This window comes from Nothobranchius furzeri, chromosome 15 (assembly GCF_043380555.1).
Source record: "Nothobranchius furzeri strain GRZ-AD chromosome 15, NfurGRZ-RIMD1, whole genome shotgun sequence".
Lineage (NCBI taxonomy): Eukaryota > Metazoa > Chordata > Actinopteri > Cyprinodontiformes > Nothobranchiidae > Nothobranchius > Nothobranchius furzeri.
This window is the reverse complement of record NC_091755.1, coordinates 24,615,200-24,634,840: the sequence shown is the minus strand read 5'-3', so window position 1 is coordinate 24,634,840 and position 19,641 is coordinate 24,615,200. Positions and strand designations below refer to the sequence as shown.

Below are 19,641 nucleotides of genomic sequence, written 5' to 3'. Positions count from 1 at the left end.
AGAAATCAGATGTTATGAATTAAAAAGGTTTAACTGGTTTATACACAACCTAACAGGCTACGTCAGTCTTAGAAAACAAAAGATGCATTTCCAGTTTTTGCAAACTGGTCCAGATTGGTGTTAACCGACATTTTTCTACATTTACTTTTTTCAATTAGCATATTTGGGTTTAAATATATGACCTGTATATGCAGAACTGCTTTGCCTGTACTAAAAGCACCTTTGGTTTAAAAACAACGTTAAAAAACCATCTCAATAATGAACCTACATGTAGAGTTGGATTCAACAAAACATGGATTCATTTGTGTGTGTGTGTGTGTGTGTGTGTGTGTGTGTGTGTGTGTGTGTGTGTGTGTGTGTGTGTGTGTGTGTGTGTGTGTGTGTGTGTGCGTGTGTGTGTGTGTGTGTGCGAGTGTGCGTGTGTGCGCGCGCGTGTGTGTGTGTGTGTGTGTGTGTGTGGTTTATCCGTTTTAAAATTACATTATACAAAAGTGGTTTTATTGTTTTGCTGCTGAGAACTTCCAGTGGACATGGCAATTGATTCCCCTCTGTGCTATTAGTGTATTTTGGGAGTTCTACACTGTGTTTTCCAAACTATCTGAATAATAAGTACTGTATACTGCAGCAGCAGCAGTTATGTTTTGCGAATTAAGGGTGAGGATTTGTTAAACATAATACTTCTTTATGGTGCCATGCCACTGGCAGGAAATGGTCATTGTGAGCATTTAGGTAGCTTCACAACCCTGTGATCCAAAAAGTGGCGGTGCAGGAGAGGGAGGTGTGGGCAGGGCCACAAGACTGGTGACAGGTGTGGTCAGAGTCTCATTTACAGCACACAAGTAATCAGCGGTCTCCTTCCACATATAGGAGGTGGGGGAGGAGGTGGAGACGCTTCATGACTGGAGCGAGACCTGATGGCAGAATCTATGAAACGTGTTGTCTCTGTGTAGTAGTAGATGAAATAAAATAGGTTGCACCATTATCCGCCTACACTCTATTCTTTAAGACAAATGCATTTAGATTGACTCTTGCTTGTCTGATTTGGGTGGCAATTAAAAAAATTATCAAAATCCTTGGAGGTGAGGCGGGCAACATGATCATAACAACGCAATCTTTCCCTGTATTTCTCACTGAGTGCATCTGGTTGCTCTGCAGGTATATCAGGCAGAGTGGAATAAATCCATTACATTGCTTTTTTTTAGACCTGATGAGGAAGGCTGTCAATTTAAATATACACTACAAAAGCCCTTTAGGAGCAAGACGTGCTACGATGAACCAACGTGGAGTACATGCTGCTTACCTGGCTGCCATCATCTGTGCAGATTATTCTGTCATGCGTTTCCTTCTCTTGTATTCCATTTGGACCAATGCTAGTAAGTTAGATTAGTATTTGAGTATTCTTTGGAATGGCCTGGTTAGATTAGTGCCTGGTGTAGGGTTATGAATATGCCATTTCTGCCCTTAACAGCTGCCCTTTGACACAGTGACAGTGTGCATAAATTGCCAAGGTCGTGCGCTTGCTTCGGTTGTTTACATTCCAGCAAAGAAGACAGAAGAAGGACGAAGAATGCTTTTCATTAGTTAATCTAAGAACTTTATTTCTAATGAAGCTAATCAAAACAACTGTTGGTCGATAATAATCAGGTGACCGATGTGTGAAATCACAATGTTATGATTTATGTGTTTAATGAATAACAGGACTTGGGCTAACTGAGCTAGACATCCTGATCCACATAAGGTAAACACATGACACATTGTTCACTCATCCAATCAGAACTTTCCGTTCTGATGCGTGGCAGAGCTCTGTGGTGTTTAGTTAATCTGTCCACTCCGATTTGCTAAGAATCATAAACAACTAAACTAATTAAACAGAACAATGCCATTTTAATTCAGTTCCACCGCAAGTTTCAACATAGTTCCGTGAGTTCAACCAGCTCTCAAATTCATCTGATGTCCATCATCGCTAAGTGAAGTACAGACTGGCCAGCTGTATTTTCTACTTTTAAGCTGAGAACTGTCAAGCTGGAAAACTCTGTCGTTTTATCAACAAGATGACGGTTCCTTCAGAATAAAGCTGAACTCTATGACCCAATAAAGTGGGGTCTCTACGTGACGCTGAAATCTGCCGTTGTACCGGGAGACTATCCATAGACTGGTTTGTCGTGCTGCCGACGCGGTTTCACCAGTTCCAGCACCAAGGAGGGTCGAGGACCTGGCATCCGGATCTAACACGGGGGTCTCCGCACGGTACATAGATCGGCAGAGATTGCGTCTCATGTCTTCCTCCTGAAGTCCCTCGTCGGTCGGTTAGGGCAACAACACCTCGCACTCAGACTCGCCTCCACCAGATGGAGGTTCTGAACTGACACACACCAACACTTCAGCATTACATCCATCTGCATCCATCATTAGAGAGTTAGTCCTGGTGATTGTTTTGAATAATTATCAAATAAATATTCTTAAACATCCCATCTCTCTCTCTCTCTTCTTGTCTCCAATTCAATACAAGGTGTTTGAATAAAATTCCCTGTAGTAAAAACAACCTCTTTTGATTCTAAGGGCCTGGTCCAAAGATTAATGATGCAGCTCAGGTTGAGATCAGTGATATCTCTGGACCTTAATAAAAGTGTAAGAATATACCAACTATATTCCGCTACATTTAATGGCGAGCCTTGGCCAGATATCTACACAGTTTTAAAGCACTTTGTGTCGAGTCTGAGACATATTGGGACTCTAATAGCCGTCTGAGTTAGACAAAATAAACTTCTCTCATTCAGCTAGTGGTGAACATTTGCTTCACGTAAAGGGGGGTTGGACATTAGTCACCCTCCACAGGAGGCGCTGTTTCATCAAACCACTCTAAGGCTGACGTGGCACATAGCGGCCATTTTAGGCCTACCACTGAAGGTATTTTCCTGTCTTGTACGTTGAATACTGCATGTTTTCTTGTTTGTCGTGTGTGTTTGTGACACTGTGTGCAATTGTTTGTGAAACCGGGGATAGGGATATCCCCGTCGGAAGTTACTTCCGTCTGGTAGCCGCTTGATCCCCGACTACCGTCCCAGTCAACTCGCTAAGATTAATCCGCTAGCATTCAACCGCTAGCATTAATTCGCTATTAGCTAAAGTTAGACACGGAAGAGCGCCTCTGCACGCCCAGAGTGCGGACGCTAAAGTCCAGAAATTACCACGTCGCTCACGCTCGTTTGGTTGCTTGGACCGGTCCGTTTGGACCATTAAGTCCTGGTCGCTCCAGGCATTCACTAGCTTAGCCAAAGTGCTAACTAGTCACCCCGGTGCGACATACGGTGGCGCATACCGACAAACTGTCAAGCCGTTTCGACGCAGCCATTCTGCGTCTCAAAATCCACTACGCCTTCGAGTACTAGGTACAATCGGTTGCGTTAGCGGTGGTTCTTTAAAGTGCGCCGGTGTAAAGAATCGGATTTGGCTACGTGGCTAGACGCCAAGTGACGGACAACGCATGCGCAACAATCCGCCATTTTGAGTGACCCAACTCGTAGCTCAACCGGCCATCTTGGGCAGGTCAACAGAGAGTGATATTTGTGGCATTACTTAACGGTTTTGCCCCGAATATTCATTCGAAAACCAAGCTTCCCTGTAACTAATTCTTTAATAAGTCTACAGGTAAGAGTTGTTTCTGGGTAAGATTAGTAATTTAAAGAACTCGTAACTAATTGGAAGATGGGCCCAGAGGAAACAATGCAATTGCCATCACAACTTCTGGCTGCGATGAGCAGCGATTTCCAAACGATGATGACTGGGATGAGGAATATGATCTGCACTCTTCAGCAGGACGTTGAGGACGTCAAACATTTTGTGCGTGATTTTCAGGCGACACTGGCATCGACCCCGTGTTTGGCCGAAAAGCCGCCAGATGAGACGAGGATGCTGCAGGCTGATGTTTTGAAAGGTTCTGACTCACAGGAAAACACCTACATCTCGCCGATCATTCCATCCTTGGTCATGATAAAGAACACACCCGTGGACGACGGCTCAGGTACCGCTGTTGCCGTGGCTGACAAAATACTGCTGGCACCTATGGACGTGCAAAAGGGGGCTGGTAGACCCACAGTAAGGGTCATTGTACAACAGGGACACTGCTGTGACGCCTTGATAGACACGGGTTCAGACATTACGATCATGAGCAAAGGTTTTTATAACGGCATCTGCGAGAATAGTGGGGAGGGCCTGCGCCCCCCCCCCCCCCCCACACTCATTCCGTGCATGTTAACTGTCACCGATTTCTTTGGGATTCCAGTGATCTTGTCTTCGAAGACTGTGCTCCAGGTCTTGATGGGGCCCATGAGCTTCAAACACCCCGTCTACATCGGTGAGACTATGACCATGACTATGCTCATAGGCAGGGGCGTCGGACTGGGGGGGGAAAGGGTACTGTTAGGTATTTTTATTTATTCATCTTTGTTGTGAAATCTTTTGTTAAATGTGTTGGGGAAAAACCTGACCTTACTTGTTTTTACGTTTGGGTGTTTTCAGAAACTCCTTTCTGCTTTAGGCATTTTGATCCAGTATCTGAAGTTTTCTTTAGTCCTGTGCATTCTAAGACCAAAGTGTTTTCCATTAGTTAAAAGCAAACTGGTCAGGTAGGAAAATTAGCTCAACTCTAGAAACTTCTCTTGTGATTGTGGAATTTGTGGGTGTGAACATTTTGTGAATAAAACCCCTCCATGAGCTCCCGGCTCCTTTGTGAGAGGAAAATGGCTTCCGTGTTGTATGGTCTGATTCTTTCTCACCCGTTACAAAGTGAGCTTTGTAACGTATGTTATGGCCTTTGTAGAGTGTCACACTTTGCAGAGTTTGTCTGTCTGTTCAAAGGTTTGTTACAGTTTACCAAATTAAGAATCTAATCCCTCTGTGGGTGTTATGACTTCCTTTAAGGTAATTTAAGTTTAAGGTAATATAAGAACAATAGTATAAATTAAAATACGCAACATAATAGTGAATAATGCTAAATTAAATTACCGAACATAGATTAAAAATACCCAACAGGTACCGTTTACCCAGGGCCCACTGCAGGGAGGGGCCCTGAGACAGCTTTGAATAAAAATGTTTTATTGTTGTTGTTTTTTTCCCCAACTTACTTAATGTCTTAATAAACTTCCCTTTACCTGGATAAAGAGGTTAAGAAACAGAATTTCGCCTTAAAAATAATAACTGAATAATCTCTGAGGCATCTATCACCCCTTAAAAATGTGCAAAGTGGTTTAGTCCACACCAGCAGCCAGGGGCTGCACGGCCGCATGTACAGCTATGAGACATCGCAGATGCCGACAGCCAGAGCTGGAGGCAGGAGAGTCAGTCATGCCTTTTCCCAAGAAAGGGAAATCTGGCTTCCAGAAAAGAAGAGAAGGAGAAAAAGTTTATTGAACAGAAGCAAGTATTGACTAGGTTATTCAAGAAGGAAGGTGAGCAGCAGCAGCAGAACACAGTTTTAGCTGATATTAGCTAGCTCTCAGAAGCTGCATTCATGTTAGGTGTTCAGTGTTAAACGCCTTTAGTTTCACCATCAAGATCAAATATAAATTAATTAGTGTTATCAGTGAAAACACTAATTAATATATATACATATATTAATCAGAATTATTATCGCGGGCGGCCTGCGCCAATTAATTCGCGAACCTCACAGTAAAAACGGGTTCACTCTGTGTGGATATTTCAGCTCCTTCCCAGTTATGGACCAATCAATCAATCAATCAATCAAATTTTATTTCTAAAGCGCTTTTCAAACAAAGTGTGATTCAAAGTGCTTTACAAAATGACCCCAGATTCCCATAACAGGTTAAAAACATTTACAAACATATGCAAGCACACGCACACGCACACACAGACTCACACACACATACAAGTAAAAATTATATTAGGCTGAGTCCAGATGTGCCAAGTATGGTAACGCAAGGAAACGCCATCAGAGGAGCCGTCTGCCCCGGCAGCATCAGGTCTTCCACACTAAGTCAGGGCGCTCAGTGGAGGGGGAGCAATGACCCCCCACCTATAGAGCGCCCAGGAAGCTACAGTCGACCACCGCTCCCGGGGCAGAGGGCCCCCACAGAGGAAACACTGGATTAAAATGAGTAAAAATGTAATAAAAGAGCTAATATAAATGACAAAAATTAGAAAATAAGTAATAAATAAAATGATATAGACAGTAAAATAATAATTTAATAATAAAACTGTGCTAAAATATAATTATATAGAACATGCAAAGCAAGTAATAACATATAATCATGTAAAACGAGAAATAAAACTGTAGAAAATATTTAGATAAAAGCTAACCTAAAAAGATGGGTCTTGAGTCTTGACTTAAAAACCAGGACAAACTTGGTATCGATGGATTCGTGGTAATCTCAGGAATGAGAAGCTGCCACTGTTTTTCGTATAGCATGATGACACTGGTGTTAGAGCAGACCTGGGCATTTTACGGCCCACGGGCCACATACGGCCCTTTGGTTGACTTTGACCGGCCCGCGTAAGGTTAATTGGAAATTACAAAATAAATGTATTTCTCATTTTACCTCATGCATGGGCTAAGGCTGCATTGCTTTTATTTTGAAGTTGTTTTTTACGTGCACAATGACGCAATACGTATAGCAACAAGTGCCCGCGGTTGACATGGTGATTGTAGCCCCAGAAATGTCCGCTCATGCAAAAAAAAAAAAAAAAAAAAAGTAAGAAAGATGCCAAATACAGGATTTTCAACAAAAATTGGACTGCTAAGTATTTTTTTTACTGAAGTCGGAGGCAAAGCCGTGTGTTTGGTTTGCGGGGAGGAGATTGCCGTGTTTAAAGAGCAAGTAACGTCTAAATTAACTTTTTTTTGCTGATGAACTGTATAAATGAGTGTCTAATAGTGTTTTAAATGTGTGTATTCATTATTTTAGCATTTTGGTGCATTTTCTTTAAAAATTAATTTTTCAGCCTAAAAACCACAGTAATGCGCCACCTTCAGCTTAAAACACAGAATTTGACACATTTTGAATAAATTTTAGCCAATGGCTAAAGAGTAAGATACTACGTAAACCAGTAGAGTACTACGTAGCAGCTCTTGTGCCAAAGTTATAAAGCAACGAGAGTCTCGGCCACGCCCTGTGGCGAGTTGGGAGTTGGATTTGCAAGCGAGTGTAGGACGGTTAGCGGTAGTTCAGCATTAGCATATATCATTAGCATATTCTAGTCTTTAGCATAGCTTTTAGTGTTATACATACTTATTTAGTGTTAGCTTGGCTGTTAGATATTGTAGTTTAGTTAGTGTTTAGCTGTTAGTTTTATTAGGAAAGTAATTCAGGTTTAGTGTTCCATATCGTTAGCATATATCATTAGCATATTCTAGTCTTTAGCATAGCTTTTAGTGTTATACATACTTATTTAGTGTTAGCTTGGCTGTTAGATATTGTAGTTTAGTTAGTGTTTAGCTGTTAGTTTTATTAGGAAAGTAATTCAGGTTTAGTGTTCCATATCGTGTTAGTATGGTTAAAAGGTGTAGTGTAGTTGGTTGTGGTGGCTCTGTGGGGTTGCACTCCTTTCCACTGGACTTAGAAATTAGGCGCCAGTGGTTGCGCGCAATCGGTGTACTGGAAAACAGTCAGCTCCCGCCTGGTGCTGTAGTCTGCAACCAGCATTTTACCCGCGATTCCTTCGCCAACATGATGGAGTTTGAACTGGGTTATTCTGCACGTCTCCGTTTGAAGAGGGAGGCCGTGCCCACCGTGGCTCTTCCACGAATTAGATGCAGCCCACCGACTCTGCTCCCCCACCATGGCGGGCTCCAGTCTGAGGTGAGTAAGCTAAATAAAAGTTAACATCTTCTAAAGACAATTTCCTACCTAAATGCAAAGTTTGAGAGACGTGGTTCACTCCATTTAGCTAATATCAGCCTGCACTGCCTTCGGGCTAATTTGTCAAGTTCACAAAATGTGGAACGGGATGTAAGGTTAGAATCAGCGGCGAATCGGAACATTTCTCAAAGCCCTGGCCGACAAAAAAGGTCCACTTGACTATTTCTGTCAGGCTCGGAGAAAATTCGGGTTGTTTTTGTGTCAGTCGGTAATTCAGCAACAGTGGCTCTAACGCAGCACTAGTTGACAGACATCATTACAGCGTGAAATCCAGCTTTACACCAAAGCCTAACCCGGTTCTGTGAGGAATTCTGTTCAGGAGGTCACATTTCAGGTTCTTCACATCATATGTGACTGACTTTGACGTTATAATAACGATCACACACTAGGAATGTTATAAAGCGCCTATATATATATATATATATATATATATATATATATATATATATATATATATATATATATATTGGACAGTTTCTTTTGTATATTATATGACTTTATAAACTCCAACATCAATGTGCTTCTATTTTTTTTTTCAGGCTAAATCTACCCAAGACGTTGGCTGTCAGACTGATTTAGTAATCTGCAAAAATGCACTTGTCCAGGCTCATGTAAAGCCTTATCGACGTAGCAAAGGTGAATTATTTTTAATAATCTTCTATGTAAACATTTTATTATTACCTTCTAGTTTTAATTTGTTTTACAGATTATTGTTACACGTGATTTTATGCTATTTTAAACATTTATAAATGTGCTGCTTCTTTGTATTTTACATAGCCACACAGTTTAGAGCTCCCAGCCGCAGTGTGTCTTGTGACACAGGTACCGTGACGGAAATTCATCTTCCACAAAGTCCCAGAGCTGCGTCCACACCCCTGAAAAGACCACGATATGAGGTGTCTGTTGTTGATCCCAGCTTCCACCTCAATGACAGTGCAAGCTCAGTGAACTGTTCAAGGTAAAAAAAAATTATAACATTTTAGAATTTTTTAGTTCTGACCATATATATAAATGTATGTGTTCTATACAGCTCTTTCACTGAGGTCCATCCACAAAAGGACAAGAAGTACATTGTTCATGAGAAACAGTTGCTGGGGCTGTTCAGAAGGTGTCCCGTTTGTACCGGTCGTTGTGTTGTGAACACGACAACAGTCGGCACACTGCTCCGTGTGACACAACGGTGTTCATGCTGTGAGCACTACAATGAATGGTCCAGTCAGCCCATGGTGAACAGCATCCCAGCAGGAAACCTCCAGCTCTGTGCTGCTGTCCTTTTCACAGGCTCATCATTTAGCCAGATTTCTAAGGTATAGGCAAAAACTGTTTAGGTTAGTTTTGATAAGGTCTGTGCGTCTCTCATTTCATGACGTAACTTTTCATATTTTAGTTCCTGGGTGCCTTCAATGTGCAGGGACTGTCCAAGCAGTCATTCTGTCGGCATCAGGCAAAGCTCTTAATTCCAACAGTGAGCTGGCAGTGGCAGCTAGAGCAAGCTGATATCATCCAGGAGGCTACTGAATCTGGACCTGTGACTCTTGGTGGTGACATGCGAGCTGATTCACCTGGTGAATACGTTTAAATTTATTTATTTTATTCCTTTGCTATCAAATGTAAATTAAGTAATAACTTGCATTTCTTGAAGGACACTCAGCCAAATATGGCAGCTACACCATGATGGATCTCAAAAGAAACAAAGTTATTGATATCCAACTTGTACAGGTACAACATTACCTGATGATTCCAAAACATTTAATGGTTAATTATTCACAGATCAATGGAGAATTATGTTTATTTTCAGAGCAATGAAGTTGGGAATAGTGTGCGAATGGAGAAGGAGGGATTTGTGAGAAGTCTGAGCACACTTTTGGAGAGGGGGGTCGATGTGCAGCAAGTCGTGACTGACCGCCACACAGGAGTGCAGAAGTATTTGAGGGAGGAAAAAAAGGAAATCAGTCACTACTTTGACCCCTGGCACATGGGAAAAGGTAATCTTTGGGGATGTATATAGTGAATATTACAGGATTTTTTTTTCTATTTTAAATGTGGGTCTATTTGGCTCTCCAGGAATTGGTAAGAAAATCGAAGAGCTGGGGAAGAGAAAGACGACCCAGGATGTGAGACTGTGGAAGCAAAGTGTGGTGAACCACCTCTACTGGTCAGCATCCAGTTCCTCCTCAGGACAGGAGGCAGTTGCAAAGTGGACTTCAGTTGCCAACCACATCCAAAATGTGCACAGCCATGACAACGCCCTGTTCCCTAGCTGTCTGCATGCACCTCTGGATGGAGAACAGGCAAGACAGTGGCTCAAACCAAGTAAGTGTAGCATGTACTCATTACAGCTGAGCCTTTACTGTTTGGTTTATTTACATTTAAAACACGTCACCCCACAACAGAATATTTGTCTTCACCTCCTTCAACATGGAGAAATATTTTTTGAGCATGTGAGTAACAGACATCACATGTAGCTGCTAAGGTCACACACCACCATTTGGCCAACAGCAATTAATTACTAAGAATAAAATGCTGTGCAGAAATTTAAACACACGAGTGCGCCACACAACTCATGGTTTTAGGCAGAACAGCCATAATTGACATAATATGTACTAAAATGCCGTAAGTAATGACCACACCTGTCTACAGCACTATTAGTCACTCTTTCATACATTTGTCATCTAAAAATGTCAGCTATGGGTAACTTTTTCTCAATGGAAATAATAGCAACATTCTAAAGTTGATCAAATTGTAATTTTTGTAATTAACATTTTCTACGTAGGCACAGCATCATGTGAGAAGCTCACTGCCATTCTGTTAGCTCCACGGTTTGTGAAGGACGTAGAGAAGATAAGCCCTCAGTACCACACATCCACCTTGGAGGCTTTCCACAGTCTCATCATCAGATTTACTCCAAAAAGTCAAGTCTTCTCCTTCAAAGGAATGCTGTCTAGGTAATGAATACAACAAATGTTCAAATTAATGCCTCTAATTGTTCAAATTTTAGCATGAAATGTAGAATTTTGCCTCAAATCTACATGGTTTGTTTATTTGATTATTTCAGATTACAAATTGCTGCAATGCACTATAATGAAAATGCAGCACGCTCACATGCAGCAACAGCAACTGGTGAGCTGAGATATGCTGTAGTGTACCCAAAGTACAAACGTGGAGACTACACAGTGAGAGCCCTGAAGACCAATCCAACCTCATGTATGTCATATATTGTATGATAAAACCAAAATGATGGTCATGGAGAGCTATTGTAATACTGAAAACCCTTTTCCAGTATATGTGCACAAGCTTATGGACCTGCTGTTCGACTCTGTGGTGGTGGATCCTCTCCCATATCAGGAGTACTCGGACAAAATTACGGTTCCAGAACCGCTCTGTGCCCAGTTCCAAAGACCAGATAAACGGGATGCTGTGAGCAGGCACAGGTCCAGGTTTTAAAGTGCACGTCAGGTGAGCTACACAGGAGATTGTAATTATTAGTTAGTACTCTACTCTGTGTGGTTTCTCCTTTTCTCCTCCTCAGCCAGGCTGCACACCACTGTACGACAGAGGAGTTACCTGTCGTCATTATGGATCTTTATGCTCATCCACTCGTGACTCATGCTGTCCACCTCCCAGATGTCTATTGATCTCTACAACCTTTCTGCTCTGTGGCTCCCATACAACTTGAAAATCTTGGCCGTATGTAACATAGCAAAACTCACCAGTCTTGCTTTTGTAAGTCATACTAGTCATACTAATATTACTTTTTCCTTAGAGCCTCCTGATCTTGTAACAGAAAAACCTGTGCTCCCGGGATCCATCTCCACGTTTGTCATCACAGTGAAAGCTACCTCCAGTCTAAGGAACCTATGAAACATCACTGTTGGCCCAACCTCTCCTCACATGGCTCCAGAATCTCTGCTTGTGGTTTAGAGTTTTGTCAAAAATCTTGAAAGTTATGATCAGATTGTTATCTAACATTGTCTTAGTAGTAGCTATAATAAATGTTATCTTTAAAGCGCAATTGTGTCTTTTTAAATACAATTATATTGATATTTTGATGTGTATAAATACATATATCACATTTATTATCATTCATTTTTACCTAATTGAACCTGCTCTAGAATAGACTTCATTAATCACACAGGGTGTAAACTCACTTGTTACAGCAGCATTAATTAACCCCGAATTAGAACCTTACTGTTGTAAGAGCTCATTTGAAAGTATGTGGCTATATGTGTGTATATATAAATAATGTCAAAGTGTAAAGAAGTGCATTTACCGTTTTGTGATTTATGCAGCTTTTTATGGACAGGAATCAATACAGGAAATATATATTATAACATTTATTTAATCAAAAAAATATATATTAGTTCAGAAGAGGGAGGAATCCTTTGTATGCACCGTCTTCTGGGAACTCCTGCCTTATTCTGGAGACAGCGCATGACGGGATCACAACACGAACGTGCTGTCCCAGGTAACCCCAACACCACCTGACCACATTCCGGTACGCCAGATGTCTGTAACAGCTGAGAAAGAGGTGGTATGAGTTATAAAGTATTCATAAAAAAAGTAATTTGACAGTTGTCTTACCTGTTGAGCGTAGTCTCCTGCATCTCCCCATAGAGTTGCAGAAAGGTGCCATAAACTGCCTGCAACACGTAGGGATTCAGAGCAACAGCCTCAAAACCAGGATGCTCTGTTATGCAGGAGGTTACACCCACCTGCTGACACCTGAGCATTACCTATGACAAAGAACAACTGATATCAGGTCTATAAGAGTTCAATATTAGTATGATGTTAGTGATTGTGTAACAAATGTGTACATTACAGAATGCTTTTCTCATGGTGGGGTACTTTTATTTTTATACCTTGGGCGTTTCTCTGCAGCACACATTTTCTCTGGCAGACAATGATGTGCAGTGGCCGCAGGTGCACCTGTCGAGGCAGTCATACAATATTACTTTTAGCTAAGCTAAATATAGCTAGCTGTGGCTAAAAGCTACTTACCACTCAGAGACTGGACCCATTCGATGCCTTGATACTCCTGCTGGCTCGACTCCAGGGGCCTCTGACAACTCACGAGCTAGTGGCTCAAAAAGATACGGTTCAGGACCGCTTGCTTCCCCCAATAAGCCCTCCTCCCTATCCTCTGGGGAAGAAGGTGGGGAAAAGTCCTCCACCTCGAATGACTGCTCTGAGCTAGTGTCGCTCTCCGTCGCCATCTGTATTCAAATTTCAGTATGTCAATCACGGCCGTAGCTCCGCCTTCTCGGTCTTACAGGAAACGCCTCTTTGGGCCGCATTTTTCAAATATGAAATGTGGGTGGAGTAAGACTCTGAGGAGGCTGTTACCACTACTTTAAGGACTACAATTTGAGTCGGCATTATGACAAGAAACACTCAGAAAAATACAAGAACTCATCTGATGCTGAGAGGGCACGGACATCCGAAGCTTTGCTAGCAAAGTTGCAAAAGCAGCAAGGCTTTTTTACTAAGCTTCACACATCCAGGGATGCAGCAACCAGGACCAGCTTTGTGATACCCCACACAATAGCTAAAAACAGCAAGCTGTTTTCGGAGGGAGAGTTTGTCAAAGAGTGCGTGGTGGACTCCGCAGCACTAATATGCCCTGAAAAAAAGGCGCATTTGAGCAAATCCCGCTGTCCAGGCGAACCGTGGGGAACCTGGAGCTTCAGCTGCAACGTGAAGTGGCAAGTTTTGACTTTTTCTCATTGGCCTTAGATGAGAGCTGTGATGTCCGGGGAGTAACGGAGCTCACAGAGGAGCTGACAGCAATGTGGTCGATGAAGGGGACAACGACAGGGAGTGATCTTTTTACAGAGGTAAATGCGTGCATGGACACTCTGGGATTGAAATGGGAGAGACTGTCAGGTGGCACAACAGACGGTTGTCCAAATCTTACAGGGAAAAATGTCGGACTTTTGAAACGCATGCAAGATAAAGTGACAGAAATCGATGCAGAGCAAAAATTGGTGTTTTTGCATTGAATTATACACCAACATGTGTTGTGCAAGTCAGTGCTAAAAATCAACCATGTTACTGATGTTGTTACTAAAATAATAAACTTCATCAGGGTGCGGGCAATGAATCACAGACAGTTTGTGGCTCTTTTGGAGGACTCCACACAGCTGTCAGATGGCTCAGCCTGGGGAAAGTGCTGAAGAGGGTTTGGGACTTGAAAGCAGAGATTCAGGATCTCTGCTGGATTTCTACTCTTCTCTTAAGGAGGAGAACTTTCCAAACCTGAAGAGACATGCTCAGAAGATGTGGGTTTTCTTCGGCTCTACCTACATTTGTGAACAAACATTTTCAATGATGAAGTTTTCAAAATCCAGGTAAAGATCCTCTCTCACTGATGATCATTTGCCAGCTGTGCTTCGCATCTCCACCTCAGACATTCAACCTGACTTTGATGCACTCATTAAAGCCCAGCAGAGACTAGATTTCTCTCACTGAATAAGAAAAAAATCGCTTAAAAACACAAAATAAGGTGTTTGGACCACAAATGTAGGCAACTAGCAGTGAACTGGGACACTTTTTTTTAAACCTCTTTCTCAAGATCACAGTTCAGTGATTTTATTTTACAGACAATACTGTGTGTCTGTAGAATGCTAAGAACCTCTTTCCAACAATATTTGAAACTCAAAATGTGTTTTGGAGTGAATGTGACTGAAACTGTTAAGTAATATAAGTCACAAATGTTTAACAAAAACCAAATGCGCACTTTGTTTACCATTGCCTTGGAAAATTTGAATAAATCACATTTTTGTAAGCCAACCTCACTTTTTCCTTTTTGCTCATTTAAAACATATAGTCTACTCTTACCAGCTTGAAAAAACGATGGTATTTACTGCTTTTTATAAAGAAATACCATTAATATTATGCATAATTGACTTCAGCCTTTTGGTCTGGCCCTCCACAATATTTTCTATTTCTCATGTGGCCCCATGGAAAAAATAATTGCCCACCCCTGTGTTAGAGGATTGTTATTGACTTGGTTAGATATTTCAAGCCTATTTTAAATGTCTTTATATTTGATATTGAAAACGGACAATCTTATAATTTGGCTGATAATGCAGGGATTATAAAATTTAGAGTGCATTACATTCACAGAGAGAACCTGGTTTATTTCATGTCATATGTATTTAATATATCAATATATATCAGCAAAGCTTAACATCATGAACCATGACAGACATGACTGAAGAGCAGATGAAGATATCATGCCAGGCACTGATGAGAAAATATTACAAGGATCTCACAGCTGAATTTGAGAATGAGATGCTACACCTGAGAACAATATATGGTGCCACATTCCCACACATTCGGTCTCCTCTTGAGCTGCTTAATGCCATCTACAGGATGCAGTTACAGAGCATTTTTGGAGAAGTTTGTGTTAAACTAAGGATATTTTGCACACTACCTGTGACTGTTGCTGGGGGTGAATGGGCTTTTAGCAAACTGAAACTGGCGAAAAATTATTTGAGATCAATAATGTCCCAGGATAGACTGAACAGCCTAGCTCTTCTTTCTATTGAAAGCCAATTAGCCAAAGGATTGGACTTTAAAGATCTCATAAGTGATTTTGCTAACATGAAGACCCGTCAGTGGGCATTTACTGGAAAATAAATTCCAGGATTTTTGTTTGAACACATTATTGGCAAATAAAAATAATTATATGTGAAGTCTGGGCATTTCACTTTTATTATGCTGGCATTTGTATTTGCTCAATATAGAAGTTAAACTAAGATCATATTTATTATCTTGTCTTATAGCATGACAAAAAATGTGTAAGAGAGATATTACGTAATTGAGCATGGGGGCCCAGCTAGAAGACTTGTAACTAGGGCCCAGAATTTGGTGCTACGCCCCTGCTCATAGGTATGGACTGTCTCCAGCGCCTTGACTCGTTCATCTGCTACGAGTCCAGAGAATTGTTTGCATGTGTGAGAAGGCCTAAACCGTACAATCCGCTGCCTGGCACTGACTCACACTGTCTAGTGGTAAGTGTTCAGGAAGGGGGCGAGACTGTGGGCTCACTGCCATGCTCAAAGCCACCGGAGAAGCCCCCTGAAGTTCTGTCCCAGATTGAAAGAGTCGTAGACCAAGCGGATGCTCTTACCAACGAGGTCGAGCGAGACAAACTACGACAACTTTTGCTAAAGTACAAAGATTTTCTTTCACTTGACTCCTTGGACTGTGGTCTAACCACTATCCATGAAGTCAGGATTCCTACACCACCACATGCCCCGCCGACTTTTGTGCGGCAATACAAGATTCCCCTGGCATCACAAGGACCAGTCCAGGAAATCATTGACAGCCTCTTGGCTAAAGGGATCATTTGACCCTGCAACAACACCTACTCGGCTCCGTTGTGGCCGGTAAAGAAGCCTAATGGTAAGTGGCGACTAACCATTGACTACCGACAACTCAACAAACAGGTTCCCTTGTCTAGGTGGCCAATGGCGCGCTTGGAGCAGGATCTTCCAAGAGTGAAAGATGCTAAGTACTTTTCCACACTTGACATCGCGTCCGGATTTTGGACGATTCCCGTCCACGAATCGGACGAACACAAACTTGCCTTCTCCTTTGCCAACCGACAATACACCTTAGGTGTGTTCTTGCTGTGTCTTTCTCATTCCATGCTTATTCCATCAGCGTCAGCCTGAAGAAGCCGGCAGCCGTCGGCGAAACTGTAGCTACAAAACAGGTAAACAAAACTGTTTCTGTGTTTAAAAAGAACGAAAGCATGGGGACAATACACCTTCACCCGGTGTCCTTTTGGTTATTCCAACTCGCCTGCTGAGTTCAACATCTTCTTGAACAAAGCCTGCCCCGATGCTCGAGAGCGGGGGACCCTCATCTATGTCGACGACATTCTTATTCGCAAGCGTACATTAGATGACCACCTGTCCGAGCTGGACCATGTCATGGGTCAGCTCGCGGCGGCAGGTGCAAAGATCTCTCTCGCCAAAGGACAGTGGTGTAGGTCGCAGGTTCAGTACGTTGGCCTCCTGGTGGGACCACAGGGAGTGCAGCCTCAACTTGGCAGAATTCAGGGCGTAGCCACCATCACACCTCCGACAAACGTCTCCGAACTTCAGAGCTTCATGGGGGTCTGCAACTACTCGTGCCAGTTCGTAGAACATTACGCTGAGATACCACGACCTCTGACTAATCTACTGAAGAAGAATGTGACATTCAAGTTGGCAGAGCAGCAGCAACAGGCCATGAATGACCTGAAGGCCGCGTTGTGCTCAGCTCCGTGCTTGGCGCTCCCCAATTGTGACAAGGAGTTCCACCTTGAGGTCGGTTTCTCGGCTCACAGTTTGAGTGCTGGTCACTACCAAGTTCATGACTGCGACAGGCGTTTGGTAGTCTATACTAGTAAGCTCTTGTCTGGGCCTGAGTTGAAGTACTCGGACTGTGAAAAGGCTTTGCTTTCCACCATGTGGGTGGTTAAGTACTTTGCTAACTACATTGGCGGCCAGAAAATCATCATTGAGACACAGCACCAACCAGTGACCTTCCTTAACAGTCAGCGCATCAGAGATGGTGTGGTGACCAATGCGCGAATCGCGTCATGGCTGCTGGCTCTTCAAAGCTTCGACATTGAGGTGCGCTACGCCCAGAACCGACGTAGCCCTCTTGGCAGGGGTTTGGCTGCGTGCCAACACTGCTGGGACGACGCCATCGCATCAGTCCCGCCAGCCAGCCCTCCTCAGACTCTTCTAAACCACAACCACCACTACTTCGACCAGTCTTTCTGTGTGGACTTGCCGACCGTGTACGTCGATGGCAGTGCTTTTCGGCACGGTGCTGCGCCTAGAGCGGGCATAGGTGTCGTCAGGGTGGACGCTAGCCAGAGGGAATCCCAATGTTACTCTCTGGGTGAAAAAACCTCACAGTTTGCTGAAGTAGCGGGGATTTTGATTGTGCTACGCCGCGCTAGGGACCGTGGCATCCGTGAGCTGGTGATTTGCACTGACTCGGACTACACGCGTCTCAGTTTCATATGTCATATACCGTCTTGGAAGAGTAACGGGTTCCAGACTGCTAACCGGAAGCCCGTCAAACATCAGGAACTCTTCATGGCATGTGACACCCTGGTGACTGCACTTGACATGCACGTTTACTGGCGTAAAGTCCAGTGGCGGGCGGTGCGTTCCACCCCTGGGCCTTCAGTGATTTCCTATTCAGTCCAATCTAATTTAATACACCTTAAAATACCATCAATAGGACATCACAGCTGGAGAAACCACACACACACACACACACACACACACACACACACACCAGTGGCTGGTCAAGACACATAATTTCCAGAGTCTTTAAAATCAAACTCGCATTCCCAGTTGAGAGTAGGAAGCTAAGACCACGGATACCGTCAAATCTCAGAAATGAAAGACGGGTTTAAGAGATGAGACAATAAAATAAATAAGTAAAGCAAACACATTATTTGCATTTGTTTTGGAGAAAATTGTACCGCGAAACAATTGAACATGTTGGCGCAGCTGCACACACCACGTCATACACATTATAAATTGCATAGAAACAGAACACAGAATAATTTCATTTTGCCATTTTATTTCGTTACCATTTATTGATTATTAACAAAATAAAATGACAAAACATTTAAAAAATACTAATAAAATGTTTCTACTCACCAACATAAATGTCCAGCATGGATCTCCTCCTCTCCTGCTCATTAGAAAATAAAATCCATCCTTCTTTCTTTCCTCAGGAAAACCTCAGTGGCTCTGTACAGTTTATCTGTGTGCTTCAGGTCCATGAGTGGATCCTTTTCTATGGACATGGAGGCTAATGCTGAAAGACGTGTCTGCCCGGTCGTGTTTCTGGTGTACGTTTTAACGCGCTTTAATGCTACCAAATCCATCTGATGCGAGCAACAGGCATTCCCAGCAGAATAACCTGCAGCAGTTCTCTGAAGCTGTTAGCCATGGGTACCGTTCATAGTTGCTTGCCTGAAAATGATGAACAAATCCTTTCCCCTGCTGGGACAAGCCAGCTAGCGTTGGAGTCAGACGACCTGTTCTCACAATATCCATTTTTTTTTAAAGGTCCGTCTTGAAAATGGTGTGGCAAGTTAATCTGCAACCAAGTCTGTCTCTTCTCCTCTTTCAGCCATCATTTGTACAAAAACACACCAATAGCTGCCTATAGATACAAATCTCCGTATTTAGTTTTGATATTTTGCTTAATGCTGCTAGAAAAGTTCAAACTACTGCTTATCCAATCACAGGATGCGTTCATGTCAACTTTTGCGTGAGGCCAGCTAGCTGGCCCGGGCCAAGCTGACTCGTGAGCTGATTGGCTATCGCAACTGGCTCGTCTCTGTTCACTTACAGCGGACAGTGGGCTTCTCGATTGATTCTGAAGGCCTAGGGCAGACTTAATCTGCCTGAAAACACAAGCTAGCTTAAATCTGATTGGATAACACCCAGCCTTGGTATTTTAACCCTGGAAGCAGCACAGCCAAGTGGTTATAATAGGATATAAAGAAAATAGACCAGTAAACATTTTTTTTATTTAAAAATAATTACCGAAGGAAAAAAATACATTTACGCTTTTGAGTACGTTTAGGCCAGCAGAGAAGGCTTTGCTGGCCCTGACTGCCCACCACTGGTAAAGTCAAAGGACACTCTCGCGCACCCGGACCAGATAAGGAGTTGAACGACCTCGCAGACTCTCTGGCCAAACGGGGCACGGCCGATGGTACTCCCTGGGTTTTCAA

General features: G+C 42.8%; 3 protein-coding genes across 3 annotated transcripts in view; 1 reads left to right on the top strand and 2 right to left on the bottom strand.

Annotated features, from left to right (window-relative positions):
• The window catches only part of kcna10a (potassium voltage-gated channel, shaker-related subfamily, member 10a), a 57,892-nt gene that overhangs the window by 24,847 nt on the left and 13,404 nt on the right, over positions 1–19,641 (bottom strand). The window lies entirely within an intron of this gene.
• Positions 6,827–11,318, top strand: LOC139063375 (uncharacterized). The gene is made up of 11 exons (XM_070545106.1): positions 6,827–7,814; positions 8,414–8,510; positions 8,652–8,832; positions 8,905–9,181; positions 9,262–9,439; positions 9,517–9,593; positions 9,673–9,859; positions 9,939–10,187; positions 10,648–10,819; positions 10,930–11,078; positions 11,155–11,318. The coding sequence occupies exons 1-11, from the start codon at positions 7,506–7,508 to the stop codon at positions 11,316–11,318; spliced, it is 2,040 nt and encodes a 679-aa protein (XP_070401207.1). The 5' UTR covers positions 6,827–7,505.
• LOC139063376 (P2X purinoceptor 7-like) lies at positions 12,232–13,927 on the bottom strand. The gene is made up of 4 exons (XM_070545107.1): positions 12,873–13,927; positions 12,734–12,800; positions 12,456–12,607; positions 12,232–12,391 (listed from the first exon to the last, which is right to left on the bottom strand). Exons 1-4 carry the CDS (start codon positions 13,085–13,087, stop codon positions 12,232–12,234), a joined length of 594 nt encoding a protein of 197 aa, XP_070401208.1. The 5' UTR covers positions 13,088–13,927.